The sequence below is a fragment of the Bubalus kerabau genome, chromosome 20, assembly GCF_029407905.1.
Source record: "Bubalus kerabau isolate K-KA32 ecotype Philippines breed swamp buffalo chromosome 20, PCC_UOA_SB_1v2, whole genome shotgun sequence".
In the NCBI taxonomy this organism is placed as follows: Eukaryota; Metazoa; Chordata; class Mammalia; order Artiodactyla; family Bovidae; genus Bubalus; species Bubalus kerabau.
This window is the reverse complement of record NC_073643.1, coordinates 33630299-33645550: the sequence shown is the minus strand read 5'-3', so window position 1 is coordinate 33645550 and position 15252 is coordinate 33630299. Positions and strand designations below refer to the sequence as shown.

Sequence of the window (15252 nt, the reverse complement as noted above, 5' to 3'; positions counted from 1 at the left end):
GTAGTTGCTCTGAGGCCTGTGGGATTTTAGTTCCCTGACCAGGGATTGAACCTGTGTCGCCTTCATTGCAAGGAAAGTTATTAACCACTGGACGACCAGGGAAGTCCACACAATAGCTTTCTATTCCAAGATTTTGCATACTCACGGCACGGGCTCTGAAGGAAATCGTATGCACACATTCAATTACCTTCATAGGTACAAATTACCCATTGCTGCTTCCAGTAATGAGAATATGACATGTTTACTTGCCTGAAATGAGACCCATTATCCTCTGTAGCAGATGAGTAGCTGGATGGCTTAACATCAGCTCTTGAGCTCTGACAGTTTTTATCCCTCTGTTTTGACATGTCTCCCAGCTTTGAGTTACAAACAGAAGGAATCCCTGTGGTAGTCTTCACACTGCTTGTGCAGTGTGTGGTGCAATATGTGGTAGGTGATTTCTACCCTGTAATTAGTATCTTGGATCCTCACTCGTTGATTTGGCATAGAAAAATAGTAGTCCATATTTGACAGTTGCAGTGTTGACTGGCCAAGCTAATTGTGTTGGAAGGAAATACTTGTTCCTGGTAACTCAGGTCATGATGTAGTCTTTACCTCACTGGTCATGGTTGTACCGGAGCGTGTGTTATCTCACCTCTGCAAGGGTCTCGAAGAAACCAAATGAGTGAACAAGCATAATAAAATACTTTAGAAGGTTCTCATTTGAGCCCGCTATGTTTATCTATGTAGTTCTGTTTAGCAATCAGATAGGGATATAAATAAGTGCTAGGAAAGTTAACAGTCCATGGCAGTAACAAATCATCTTGACTCTTGAGTCGCATTTCCTGTTAAAATTTCCCCAGAGGTTTTTGTGTCTGGGAGGCTGTCTGCTTGGAGGCAGCAGCATGAGCTTTGAGGTCAAGTAGCCATGAATTCAAGTTCTAGGTCCGCGTTTACTAACTGTGTGCTCTTAGGCAAGATTTTGAACCTGTGTAAGTTGAGTTTCTTATCTGTAAAATTATGCTTAGTGATGACTGCTTCACAGGGCTGTTGTAAAGGTTAAATTAGATGCTAAATATAATGTGATTGGCACCAAGCTGCTGTTCAGTAGATGTCTTTCTTCTTCCTCTCAAAGCTGTATTACTTTATAGACCATTTGTGTTAAGGGGACTTTTTGTGGACTCATCAACTTTTTATAATTTTTCAGTGCCTTTAATAACTAAAGCCTTTTAAAAATATACATACAGGGTAAAACATTAAAGTGAAATGTTTACGTGCTTTGCTCTATCATTTTTTAGCATTACATCCATGACAATTATTTCTCCTCTCCCTCACCACTCTCTGCTTTTAAGCACACAGACACTCAAGCCACACACAGCTATTTATCTCCTTTGCTGACAGTGGGGAGATGGCTCTACACAAGGCAGTCAGGACTGAAAGGAACAATGACTTGTCATTCCTTTCATCCCCTCTGTCTTTTGGCCACTGACTCCAGCTGCTGCTTTCAAGTCCTTGCTGGGCAGAGCACTGGTGGTTTTAGGATCCACAGAGGACATGATGGCCATTCATCTTTTTCTTGTTGTTCTTTCATAGAGCCCTGGTCATTTTTACTCTGGCAAAATGCTGCATGGTCATGATAAGCCACATGGTATTTCTCCAGCATGGCCAGCCTCTCTGGTGCACAAACCACCAACTGTCAACTCTGGCAGCTGCTCATCTCTCAGTAGGGCCAAGAGAGTCATTTCAGGCAAGGAGGCTAGAAATGTTTGTGGAGAATGGACACGTAGGGCCCTTGTTTCACACAGTCTAAGCGACGAACCTTTCTCCTCTCTGCTGCCCAAATGGGGATGGTCCGTAGTATCTCAGCACTTAAAAAGAGGGTTGACTGAGGCTAGGTGTGGCCAGTGGCTACTCAGGGAACTGAGGTGGGGGCTCTTAAGGGGTGTGGTGGTTTCTGAATTGTTAAGAGTCAGTGGGAACTTGAAGGTGGCTGCTTCTGCTGCTGCTAAGTCGCTTCAGTCGTGTCTGACTCTGTGCGACCCCATAGACGGCAGCACACCAGGCTCCCCCGTCCCTGGGGTTCTCCAGGCAAGAACACTGGAGTGGGTTGCCATTTCCTTCTCCAATGCATGAAAGTGAAAAGTGAAAGTGAAGTCGCTCAGTCGTGTCCAACTCTTAGCGACCCCATGGACTGCAGCCTACCAGGCTCTGCCATCCATGGGATTTTCCAGACCAGAGTACTGGAGTGGGGTGCCATTACCTTCTAAATTGTTAAGAGTCAGTGGGAACATGAAGGTGGCTGAGATGTATCCAATGGCAGATCTTCTCAGTCTGCTTCAGCGGGTATGGGTGTGGTCAGGGAGAGACAATTTTCCTGATACCTCTGCTCAAATTGAACATAACCTGAAGAACCTTTAAATGGTCCAACTATTTATTTATATTTCAGCAAAAACAGTTCTTAAGCTGTACAGTTCATTGCACAAATTTTGGCAAAGCATATTCTTGGGGAGAAATACCCTGCAAATGGCCTTTATTTTTGTATTTTTCCCCAGCGAATTGCAGAGTAGGGTCTTTATAGCTTCTCACTATTTTCTTAACTACAGTTTTGTTTTTTAAGTGCTGCATTAGGCATTCAGAAGACTTGTATTATTATTGCTGTAGGCAAACAGCCTGGACCATGGAAAGAGGGCAGACTTCAAAGCCACAAAGATCATGGTTCAAATACTGGCTCAGCTACTCTTTGTTATGTGACCCGAGAAAGTCACTAAACCTCTCAGAGACTCCCATTTCTTTGGAGATTTTATTTCTTCATCTATAAAATGTTAACAGTAGTATTCCAGTGACTTATTCCATTGTTTGTATATCCTGGATCCTTTGGGTATCTATCTCATCCACCCACTTTTCATAAGATTCAGAAAGAGTAGCATTAACTTCACCACAGGTTGGAAAATGACCTAATCTTGGCCAAAGGCTTCATCTTCCTGACCATGGTCATTAGTTCAGGAGTAGATATATGATCCAGAGCAGGCTAGTGAGAGTCCACAAAGGGACTTTTCTGCCAAATCCATTAAGAAGATGCCCTCTCTTCCCCTGAGTTTGCAAAAGGAAGGACCACTTCATCTGTGTCTGCTCAGAGCTTGCTCAGTTTTAGCAGTGAGTGTCCCACATCCAGGAAACCTCTTAATTCTCGACACACCAGGATGGTTGGTTATCTAAATCACAAGCTGCATGAGCGGTTTAAATCTGGACTTGCTATAAGGCGCTTCATGCAGAAGTTGTCTCCACAATGGATCCAACACATAGAGGAAAACAGTTGAGAGGTGGAGGAAGACAGAGCATCCAAGATCACATTTGGGTCGTCTAGCTATCCTTACCTTAACTCAGCTGTGTTAAGTCACTTTGACTGGTTTACTTCTCAGGTAAATGGACTTTTGTTTGAAATTTTCATATGGACACTGTCATTTGCGATCAAGAATCTTTATTATCACAGTAATAGATTGTTGTCAAGATTTAACCTGATTAATGCAAAGCACCTAGCGCAGAGAGAGAAAGAGAAACTCCACCATTATCATCATAGCTCTGGCTAATGACCCTGAATAATTATCACTCCTTATATCCATGCTCTTTACTATGTAATTCTAGTGACCTCCCACTCTGACTTTTCCTTTCTTTGGCTGTTGTATGTTAGCAAACATGATGCTTGGGAGATTGAACTTGCTGTGTGTCTGTCTCTCTTATTATTATGAGAAGAAAATGACTGAGCTATTCTGTTGGGAGATGAAACCCATGGGGGAGAGCTGATCAGGCAATAGCCATCTGAACTCCACAGACTCCTGAACTAAATTGATTGGCCTTAGAGTTTGGGGATAATTTATACAGCAAATATAAATTTTTGCAAATTTGTGGTCATAGATAGCCAACAGAAGGGCTCACACTTATGGAAAGCTGTCACTGTGCTGGCTACCATTCTAGGAGCTTTTCATGTATCCTTCCATCTTCATAACCACTTCCTGACATATTAGTAATTCCACTTTATGGATGAAAAAACTGAGTCACAGTGAAGTTAAGAAACTTGCTTGTATGCAGAAGAGTCAGGACTCAGAGGCAGTCTGACTCCAGAGCACATTTTACCACCATGCCTTCATCTTGGTCTTCATGACTCTGCTCATCATATGTATGCTATAAATCAGTATTTTGGACTGCAGTCCTTGATTCACTGGTGAATCATGAAATCAAGTAATTGGGTCATGCTGTTGCTGCTGCTGCTAAGTCACTTGATCATGTCTGACTCTTTGCAACCTCACGGACTGTGTCATGAACCCGTCAGGCTCCTCTGTCCATGGGATTCTCCAGGTGAGAGTGCTGGAATGGGTTGTCATGCCCTCCTCCAGGGGATCTTCTTGACGCAGGGGTTGGACCCGCGTCTGTTGTCTTCTGCATTGGCAGTTGTGTTCTTTACCACTAGCACCACCAGGTGGGTTGGGCCTGATTGGGTCATAACCAGCACTAACACCAGAAATGAATAGAAAGTATCAGGGTATTGTTTCATGAAACTTAGATCTGTTCTATATGTATTCATATTAGTGTTTTTGTGTCCTGAGTTGCCTTGTAAAGTGTATTTCTCATTGTGAATCATAGTCAAAAAACTTGAAAGCCACTGCAATAAATGTTAGCCATATTTCTAAATGCTATTAACTAGCTAAACATTGTTTGTGCCAAGTTTGTTTTTATCCCACTCCCTACTCATGCACTTAAAAAAAAGCACTTTCCTGACCTCCCTAGAATAGAGGTGGTGGTGTTCTCATAGCCTCTTTAGAGCTGTCATATTTCAGATGTCACCATCTGCGCCTGTTCTTTATCCCCTAATGGGACAGGAGATCTGTCACTGTGTGAACTCGAGAGATTCCTTTGTACCAAATGAATATTCTCCAACAGACTCAGTCAAATCCACAACCATAAATCAGGTAGGGTAACTCCACCCTAAAAAGACAATGTATTGGCTGGGGAGATGAACTCTTAAATTGAAGTTTTTAGGTTGTTTTTTTTTTTCTCACAAGAAGCCTCTGGTGGCTTAAATGTGTTCATCAGTCTGGTAGCTGTAACTAAAATTTATATCAAGTCATGTGCACTCTTAGGAGTCATTAAAATCAATGCTGTAATTGATAGGTAGTGAAGAGCCATTTTCAGCACATAATTTTGTCCATTTACTCCCTGTTGAATAGTGCCAACCAAGCAGAAAAGATAGGAAGAGATGTGAAAGGTAAAAAATTATGACATAAATAATTCTCCTCAATCTGGATGTCTCCTATTCCATGGACCCAAAAGGCTGAAGACAGCACTCTCTGTCTTCATTGACACAGAATCCTCTCGTGTAGATGGTCATGTTTGACAACTATATTTTGAAGTTCCATTTAGACCAGTGTAATGAGTCTATGATAGAAAATGTAGAATACTGTCAGGATGATGTCTGTGCATGGCATCTCCTTGGACAGAGCAAACAGGGCTAAATTAAAGGAAACTGACTTTGCTTTCTATGAGAAGGTGTTTTGACACTGAACAGTGACAGGCATGTAATGAAATGCTAGTGTTTGGGTGATGATCAGGGTGGTACCCTGCACAGTAGGCACTTTGGTTTTAATTACTCCAGAGGAACAGGTATTCTTCGTGCTCTTCTCTGTGTGGCAGTGGAGTGGGATTGTCTTCCATTCCATTCATCCTCTAGAGCACAGTCCCCAACCTTTTTGGCAGCAGGGGCCAAAAAGACAATTTTGGAAGACAGTTTTTCCATAGACCCGGGTTGGGGGAGGGGGGGCGTTGTTTCGGGATGATTCAAGCACATTACATTTATCATGCACTTTATTTCTATTATTTTCCATTAGCTCCACCTCAGATCATCAGGCATTGGAGCCCAGAGATTGGGGACCCCTGCTCTAGCATTTTCTCAGCTTTCACAAGAGGATGCTAAAAGGCTCACAGACTCTACTTAGCTTTCTCCTGAGTCATTCAGGTCTCATTCACCCAGACTAGCAGTTAAGATCTTGTTCAATATTCTCTGCTTTCTAGTCCATGGAATCACATTTTCTGCAGGGGTTAAAAAAAAGTGTGTAAAGTAAAAAATCCCCTTGAAAAAAAAAATCCCTTTAGTTAACCATAAGGTACAGTGTTATTCTGTCCATCATTAAGACCAACAGGCAGTTTTTCTTCCAGCCCTGGAACAGATGGTTGGTTCTGTGGTCAACACCAGATGAAGTAGTTGGCTGGTGCTGAGGAGCCATGTTGTCTGAGAAATCCATCATTTTATATGCCAGAATCACACCTCCGGACAAGATGATTCTCACTTTGTGAGGAACTCGAGGAATGGGAAACCGAGTGAAGGACTCGCAATAGTGTCTCCCACCTTTGCTGATCATAGAAGGCATGTCCATTTACTGAATTACTGTTTTTAAACTGTTTTCTGTCTCTTGTCTTTCTTTAGTCCAGCGGAGCTCTGAGAGTTAACTGGCAGAGCAGTTTTGGCAGCTTACTTAAAGGGAGTTAGAAGACTCAAAATGGCACTAAACAAATTACGGGACAGGTACAACACGTAGCTGCTACAGTCAACCTCATCTTATAATGTCCAGAACGCTATTTGTCATACCATCTCTTTGTGCTATGCTGTGTTGCAATTTGGGTAGAACTGTCATCAGCTCTCTTCTCTTATAAATGAAGAAACACATTTATCACTCAGTCTTGATTCATCCCAGACTTCACTTTAAGTGATATGTGGAGGCGTATGGGTAAATTGACTCTTTGAAGGAGAAATAAAATTCTTATTTGCAGGTTTGCTGATTGCCACAGTGTAAATACACCCACCAGGCTTCCCTGGTGGCTCAGTGGTAAAAGAATCTGCCTGCCAATGCAGGAGACGCGGGTTCGATCCCTGGGTTGGGAAGATCCCCTGCAGAAGGAATTGGCAACCCATTCCAGTGTTCTTGCCTGGAGAAATCCATGGACAGAGGAGCCTGGTGGGCTACAGTGCATGGGGTCGCAGAGTCAGACACGACTTAGCAACTAAACAGCAACCAAATATACCCACCAGAACTGGGTATAAGTGACCAACATGAAGTCACTGCATATGAACTTGGAAAGAGATGGGCATAAGCTTCTCTCTTGAGCTGGTTCCAGCAGCCACTGGCTCCTCTTTCTTCTGGTCTTGCGGTAAATTGTACCTCTTTCTGCATAACATCCTAGGACCCACTGGGTGCGGCATTCAGTTGCCATAATCACACGGCATATCATTCTAGATATTGGACATGCTTTCACAGCACATCTATGCAAGCTCTTCAGCGTAGCAGTGTGACTTTCACACTGGCTGAGAGTCAGGGCTCTAGGTAGTTGCCAGGGAATACAACCATTTGCTCTTCCAGACATTCTCAAATTGTACTTTGGATCAAGCTAAAACAGCAGGCACTTGGGGTTACCTGCTGTTGCTAACAGCCCTTCCCTAAGAAACCATTGGTGTATGTCATGGGAGAGCCCTGAAAAACAGCTTCACGAATCATGACTGTATATATGTTATGAGTGTTGTTTTGGGGTTGCTGCTGATATTAGGTAGTGTCCTTTTCACTCTGCTCATAATAAATGTGTCAGTCTATTAAGACATTCCTTTTCTTAGCTTCATTTGTTTCTTTTTTCATGCATGCATTCATTCAACAAATATTAAAGTGTTAATATGTCAAATACTGTGCTAGAGGTTTGAGATGCTCATAAAAAAAAGATTCTTATCCTCTGAATCTTTTGGACTAGAGGAGTCAGGCATTAAATAAATCATGTAAATAAATATATAGTTCTAAAAGGTTCTGTGTGTTTGTGTGCTCAGTCACTCAGTCGTATCCAACTCTTTGTGACCCTGTAGACTATAGCCCACCAGGCAGGCTCCTCTGTCCATGGAATTTTCCAGGAAAGAATATTGGAGTGGGTTTCATTTCCTATTCCAGAAGATCTTCCTGACCCAGGGATAGAACCCACATCTCTTGTGTCTCCTGCATTGGCAGGCAAATTCTTTACATTGCGCCACCTAGGGAGTCCTCTAAATGGTGGTAAGTGGTCCAAATTTTAAAATGCAGGACACTTAGATTGTAACGTGCCACTATCCTTGGCTTTTTTAACTTTCATTTCAATTTTTAATTATCCTCATTTTGTATTTTATATATTCTTAAAAATGAACAGCTTTCAGGGTTTTTTTTTAATATAAAATGAAATGAATGGATGACTAGATCAGATCAGATCAGTCGCTCAGTTGTGTCCGACTCTTTGCGACCCCATGAATCGCAGCACGCCAGGCCTCCCTGTCCATCACCAACTCCCGGAGTTCACCCAGACTCACGTCCATCGAGTCAGTGATGCCATCCAGCCATCTCATCCTCTGTCGTCCCCTTCTCCTCTTGCCCCCAATCCCTCCCAGCATCAGAGTCTTTTCCAATGAGTCAACTCTTCGCATGAGGTGGCCAAAGTACTGGAGTTTCAGCTTTAGCATCATTCCTTCCAAAGAAATCCCAGGGCTGATCTCCTTCAGAATGGACTGGTTGGATCTCCTTGCAGTCCAAGGGACTCTCAAGAGTCTTCTCCAACACCACAGTTCAAAAGCATCAATTCTTCGGCGCTCAGCCTTCTTCACAATCCAACTCTCACACCTATACATGACCACAGGAAAAACTATAGCCTTGACTAGACGGACCTTTGTTGGCAAAGTAATGTCTCTGCTTTTCAATATGCTATCTAGGTCGGTCATAACTTTCCTTCCAAGGAGTAAGCGTCTTTTAATTTCATGGCTGCAGTCACCATCTGCAGTGATTTTGGAGCCCAAAAAAATAAAGTCTGACACTGTTTCCACTGTTTCCCCATCTATTTCCCATGAAGTGATGGGACCAGATGCCATGATCTTCGTTTTCTGAATGTTGAGCTTTAAGCCAACTTTTTCACTCTCCACTTTCACCTTCATCAGGAGGCTTTTTAATTCCTCTTCACTTTCTGTCATAAGGGTGGTGTCATCTGCATATCTGAGGTTATTGATATTTCTCCCAGCAATCTTGATTCCAGCTTGTGTTTCTTCCAGTCCAGCATTTCTCATGATGTACTCTGCATATAAGTTAAATAAACAGGGTGACAATATACAGCCTTGACGTACTCCTTTTCCTATTTGGAACCAGTCTGTTGTTCCATGTCCAGTTCTAACTGTTGCTTCCTGACCTGCATACAAATTTCTCAAGAGGCAGATCAGAAATACCAGAGAAATCAGAGGTACAAATAAAATCAGAGATACCAAAGGAACATTTCAAGCAAAGATGGGCTCAATAAAGGACAGAAATGGTATGGACCTAACAGAAGCAGAAGATATTAAGAAGAGATGGCAAGAATACACAGAAGAACTGTACAAAAAAGATCTTCACAACCCAGATAATCACGATGGTGTGATCCCTGACCTAGAGCCAGACATCCTGGAATGTGAAGTCAAGTGGGCCTTAGAAAGCATCACTACGAACAAAGCTAGTGGAGGTGATGGAATTCCAGCTGGGCTATTTCAAATCCTGAAAGATGATGCTGTGAAAGTGCTGCACTCAATACACCAGCAAATTTGGAAAACTCAGCAGGGGCCACAGGACTGGTAAAGGTCAGTTTTCATTCCAATCCCAAAGAAAGGCAATGCCAAAGAATGCTCAAACTACCGCACAATTGCACTCGTCTCACACGCTAGTAAAGTAATGCTCAAAATTCTCCAAGCCAGGCTTCAGCAATATGTGAACCGTGAACTTCCTGATGTTCAAGCTGGTTTGAGAAAAGGCAGAGGAACCAGAGATCAAATTGCCAACATCTGCTGGATCATGGAAAAAGCAAGAGAGTTCCAGAAAAACATCTATTTCTGCTTTGTTGACTATGCCAAAGCCTTTGACTGTGTGGATGACTAGATAACCAATGATAAATTTTTCCACTTAGACTATGATAGCAGTGGCCATTTAAGTGCAGCTCAGCATGCATTAACTGAATTGTAACAAAAAGTAATACAATAACCATGAACTAGACATTGTTTGAAATGCATCCTGTTTTACTTTTTGGTGTGCTGTGTGGCGGGACTTTCCCTCTGTGACTGTCCGATAGCTCTCAATACTTTGCCCTCACCAGAAATTTCCCTTGGTTGGAGAAAGTTCCCTTGTTGAAGGTCAAGCCCCTTTTTGACACTTAAAGAGACATCGGAGTTCCAGAACTGAGATCTTACTATAATTGTATTTTGATTTTTTATTCAAATTGCAACTGCAACTTGATTTCTCTTCACCTATTCTGTTGCACTCACCCCCCTGAAAGCTGATCCTGAGAAGCACTCCCTAATAAACTTCCTGGCTCTTATCTTTTCAGAATCTGTCTCCCTAGACACCTAACCTGCAATGCATAATTTGTTCTTCTGGGCCATCTAATGCCCAGTGACCTATACTTGAGGTACTTGGAATTCTCAAAGCATTCAGGAGTTGGTTGTTTCACCTTTGAGAAGAACCACAGCCAAGCATTACAGAACTGCCTATTTTTAGTCTGTTCACACTGTTGCCTTTTGGATGCTTTCCACCACCCGTCCCCCCACTTCAAATCAAATGACTCATCCGCTGTGTTTGCATCCTAGCATCTGGTCCAAGAAGCGGTACTAGTAGTGGCTAATAACAACTCAGTTGTGTAGACAGATGGTATCCGATTGGGCCTTCAATGATCTTACCACTCTGTTCAGACAATCCTCCTGAAGGGATTCCCATTTACTGTGAGGAGCTGTTTTTAATAGTCCATTGTTAGACTAGGTTAGACTTTAATTTTATAAAGAAAGCATTTGAATGTGCTGGACTCTTATGAGAGGACTGGCCTTGTGCTCAGGGTTGGCAGGTTCTACCTCACTGGACCTTCACAATGACGAATGAGGAAACTGAAGCCTGAAGAGGTTTTGTACTGTCCAAGGTCACAAGGCTGAAAAGCAGCAGATCTGGAATTTAAAGCAGGTCTGTTTTTTCCTGAGCCGGTGCCCTCCACCACCAGGCCATGCTTCTCAAGTTCTAGATGTTGAATTAGTTGGTTATCTTTTGCAGAGTAACAGACTACCACAAACTTAGCAGTGTGAAGCAATGCGTGTTTATTATCTCTCAATTTCTGGGTCAGGAATCCTTCTCAGTCTTAGTATTTTGCAACCCCAACATCAGCTGGGGCTTCATCTGATCTGAAGGCTCAGCTGAGGAAAGAGTTTCCTCCAACACTTTCTTAGGTTGTTGGCAGAATTCATCTTGTTGCAAACACAGGATTGAAATGGTGGTTTTCTTAGTGGCTGGCAGTCGGGGGCCCCTCTTAGTATCTAGAAACTGCCATCATTCTTGCCAGGTAGCCTATCACAAGGGAGAATTTTCCCCCCTTCTGAAATGTAGGGCATAATGTAACATGGCATCATGTGAATGACAGCCCACCAGCTTGGCCCTATTCTACTGGTTAGAAGCAAGCCACTGGTCCTGCCAGCACTGAGAAGGAAGAGATTACACAAAAGTGTGGACATCCAACACAGGAAATCATTGGAGGACACCTGTATGGACATGTTTTTGAAACGTGATGATGATTTAAGATTCAGATTTCTGAACATCAGCCCCAAGAGAGTTTGAATCATAAATTCAGAGGCCCAAGAACCAGCATTTCTCATAAGTCCCTATGGTTGATTTTGGCCCTGGTAGGCAGGAGCCCACATCTAGAGAAACAAGGCTATAATAAACTTGCCTCAAACTGCACCTGCAGTAGTTTATCCATTTCTTTATCCTTCTCCTTAGAAATGTTTCAGATCAGCTGGTTACCATTTATTAAAAACCACCCTATAAAGTCTTTCTCCTGTGTCTTTCTTGGGAAATAAACCTTGCTTTCAAGTTTGACTGATGATAGCAGAGAGCAATCTACTCAGTCCATTGCTCTGTTGATATCTTTGTAGGCTCATCTTGGCTAAGATGTGTGTTCCAAATATTTAGTCATATTCTCTACTCTGGGGAAGAGTATAAAGGGGATAGCTCTTCCTGGACTGGTGCTCTGAAGCTGGGAGTCTCAGTGACAGTGACTAACCAATCCTGTTTGCCTGGAATGGAGAGATTGCCTGGAATGTGGGACTTTCAGTGCTAAAACTCAGAAAAATCCGGGTAGACAGAGACTTCCACCACCCAACCTCTGTTGCTAGCACAGGGAGAGTTTCAGGAGCAAACATGTCCAAGTTTGTTTGGGACTGAACGAGATCTGGAGTGTGAGACTTTTGGTGCTAAAACTAGGGTAATTCTTAGCCACAATGATAGGCTCACAAATGGTGCTCCTACCCACCATGTCTATACTGTAATCCCTGGGACTTGTAAATTTATTAATACATTATTTAGAAAAGGCTTCTCAGGTGGTGCTAGTGGAAGAGAACCTGCTTGCCAATGCAGGAGACATAAGAGACGCAGGTTCGATACCTGGGTCGGGAATATCCCCTGGAGAAGAGAACAGCAACCCACTCCAGTGTTCTTGCCTGGGAAATCCCATGGACAGAGGAGCCTGGCAGGCTATAGTCTATGGGGTTACAAAGAGTCGGACATGACTGAGCGACTGAGCACAGTTGCTATCCTATCTAGAAAAAGGGTATTTGCCAGCGTGTTTGAACAGAGGCAGAACCCAGGAATCTTTAGTTTGTTATGCGGCCAATAACAATTCAGGACTGGCATTTTTGTCTTTTGGTGTCTCAGTGCCACACTTTCTGTGAGATCTTCAGCACTGTCAGTTCATGTTCTCATTGACTATAGAATTACTGAGGCCCTTTTTTATTTCAGTGCGTGTATCTTTCACGTGCAGGATTTCTAGCTTTTCAGATCCTTTTATTGTTCCATTTCCCATTTCTCTGTTTTTGTTTCATACTTTCTTGGTCTTTTTTTTTTCCTGGATGTTATTTTCTTAGGAAATCCTCAACAATTATTTTTATGTTGGTTACAGATTTCTTTTTTACTTAATTTTTTATTGGAGTATGATTGTTTCAGTTGTGTTAGTTTCTGCTGTACAACAAAGTGAATCAGTTATATATATCCACTCTATTTTAGATTCTATTCCCATATAGGTCATTATAGAGTATTGAGTACAGTTCCCTGTGCTATACACTCATTAGTCATCTGTTTTTTATATATAGTAGTGTATATATGTCAATTCCAGTCTCCCATTTTATCACTCCTGCCCCCACCTTTGGTAACCATACGTTTGTCCTCTATGTCTGTGACTGTGTTTCTCTTTTGTAAATGGGTTCATTTGTGCCTTTTTTTTTTTTGATTCTATGTATAAGTGACATCATATGATGCCTGTTTTTCTCTGACATTTCACTCAGTATGACAATCTCTGGGCTTCCCTGATAGCTCAGTTGGTAAAGAATCTGCCTGTACTGCAGGAGACCCTAGTTCAATTCCTGGGTCGGGAAGATGAGCTGGAGAAGGGATAGACTACCCCCTCCAGTATTCTTGGGCTTCCCTTGTGGCTCAGCTGGTAAAGAATCCGCCTGCAATGCAGGAGATCTGGGTTTGATCCCCGGGTTGGGAAGATCTCCTGGAGAAGGAAAAGGCTACCCACTGCAGTATTCTTGCCTGGGGAATTCCATGGACTGTGTAGCCCATAGGGTCGCAAAGAGACATGACTGAGAGAGTTTCACTCACTCACTCTTGACAATCTCTGGGTCTTCCATGTCACCGTGGTTACAGATTTCTTCATCATTTTCATGTATAAATGAAGTGAATTTTTCTCCCAATGGCTGTTTTATTGAGTGTCACAGTGTTCCCTTCCTCCCGTGTTTTGAAATGTTGGTTTTCAAGGTATATCTTAAGTGGCAGGTTTTTTTTTTTTGTCTCATGTCTCTCTTGCCTCTTCCCATGGGCAGTTGCCTCTATATTCCAGCAACCCCAGTTGCTCTAGTCCAGACGATGCTTATGTTGTCTTCTCAGGTCTCTTGTCCCTCAGAGACCTGCCTCTTGGTGATTATCACACGTGGTCTCCAGCCTTGTCCCAGGTCCTGACTCTAAGGCTGAGTCTGGTTCCTCCAACCAGCAGTGTTTCCACCTGTGCATAAGCTGAAGACTGAGACCAACCATCCTTTTCCTCACAGTTATTCTTCAGTTTTGCAATATATCACAAAGTGAATTGATGTTACCTTTTTCCTTGTTTCCTGAGATTTCCGAGTTTAGTAGGTCCAGGATATTGCAGTCAATTAAATGTTGCCAATGGAATAAAGTCCAAATAGAAATTTAGTTTTGTAAACATAGCAGATTAGTAGTGAAGAGTAGCTCAGAGGCTTTTCTGGGACTTTTTGAGTAGGACTGAACTCCATGATTCCCCTGAATTTCATTTAAATCACAGAGAAAGGGCTCTATTATCTAACCAGACTTGCCATAATTGGCAGAAGCAATAGATTTTTAAGTGTCTTTGGCAAAGTTCCTCAAAAGACAAGTGCTTAAATCTTCCCAGAATTCATGCATGTGAATGAAATTGTAGCCAAATTTTAAAATGTCAGACATCAGTTTTTTACACCAAAAGGAGTTCTAAGTGTGGAGCATCTTCATTCTTCTATCTTTTCCTTTGAATCGAGCCCCTAATAACTGTTCTACTGTCAGGAGAAACATTATTAATTCATAGTAGAATTAAAGAGAAGGATTGTTTTGCTGTTTACTTACACATACACTTTTTAGTTAAGAATTTTTGACATTTAACAGTAAAAGATGCTTTATTGAAAATTTGGGGAGTAGAAGAAAAGACTAAAGGGGTTACAAGGAAACATTTTCACAACAATATAGTGGGGAGTCTTCAACAGAACAACTCAGTCTTTCAAAAAATCAACAGGATTAAAAACACATTGTTTACACTGCTGCTGCTGCTGCTGCTAAGTCACTTCAGTCGTGTCCGACTCTGTGTAACCCCATAGATGGCAGCCCACCAGGATCCCCCATCCCTGGAATTCTCCAGGCAAGAACACTGGAGTGGGTTGCCATTTCCTTCTCCAATGCATGAAAGTGAAAGGTGAAAGTGAAGTCGCTCAGTCTTGTCGGACTCTTAGCAACCCCATGGACTGCAGCCCACCAGGCTCCTCCGTCCATGGGATTTTCCAGGCAAGAGTACTGGAGTGGGGTGCCATTGCCTTCTCCGATTGTTTACACTCACATGTGTCAAATAGCTAGCTAGTGGGAAGCTGCTGTATAACACAGGGAGCTCAGCCCAGTGCTCCCTGATGACCTAAAG

The 15252-nt window shown here is 42.5% G+C and overlaps 1 protein-coding gene across 12 annotated transcripts in view; it reads left to right on the top strand.

Moving 5' to 3' along the window:
- The window catches only part of LOC129634852 (uncharacterized), a 103606-nt gene that overhangs the window by 30328 nt on the left and 58026 nt on the right, over positions 1 to 15252 (top strand). The window contains exon 3 of one of the 12 annotated variants that reach the window (XM_055557228.1): positions 6455 to 6633. The exons of 10 other annotated variants lie outside the window; for them this stretch is intronic. In XM_055557228.1, coding sequence (XP_055413203.1) covers positions 6455 to 6517 — 63 coding nt within the window. In that variant the 3' untranslated portion in view covers positions 6518 to 6633. Of the gene's footprint in view, positions 1 to 6186; positions 6397 to 6454; positions 6634 to 15252 lie in introns of those variants that run through there. One more of the 12 variants, XM_055557229.1, reaches the window with a different exon arrangement.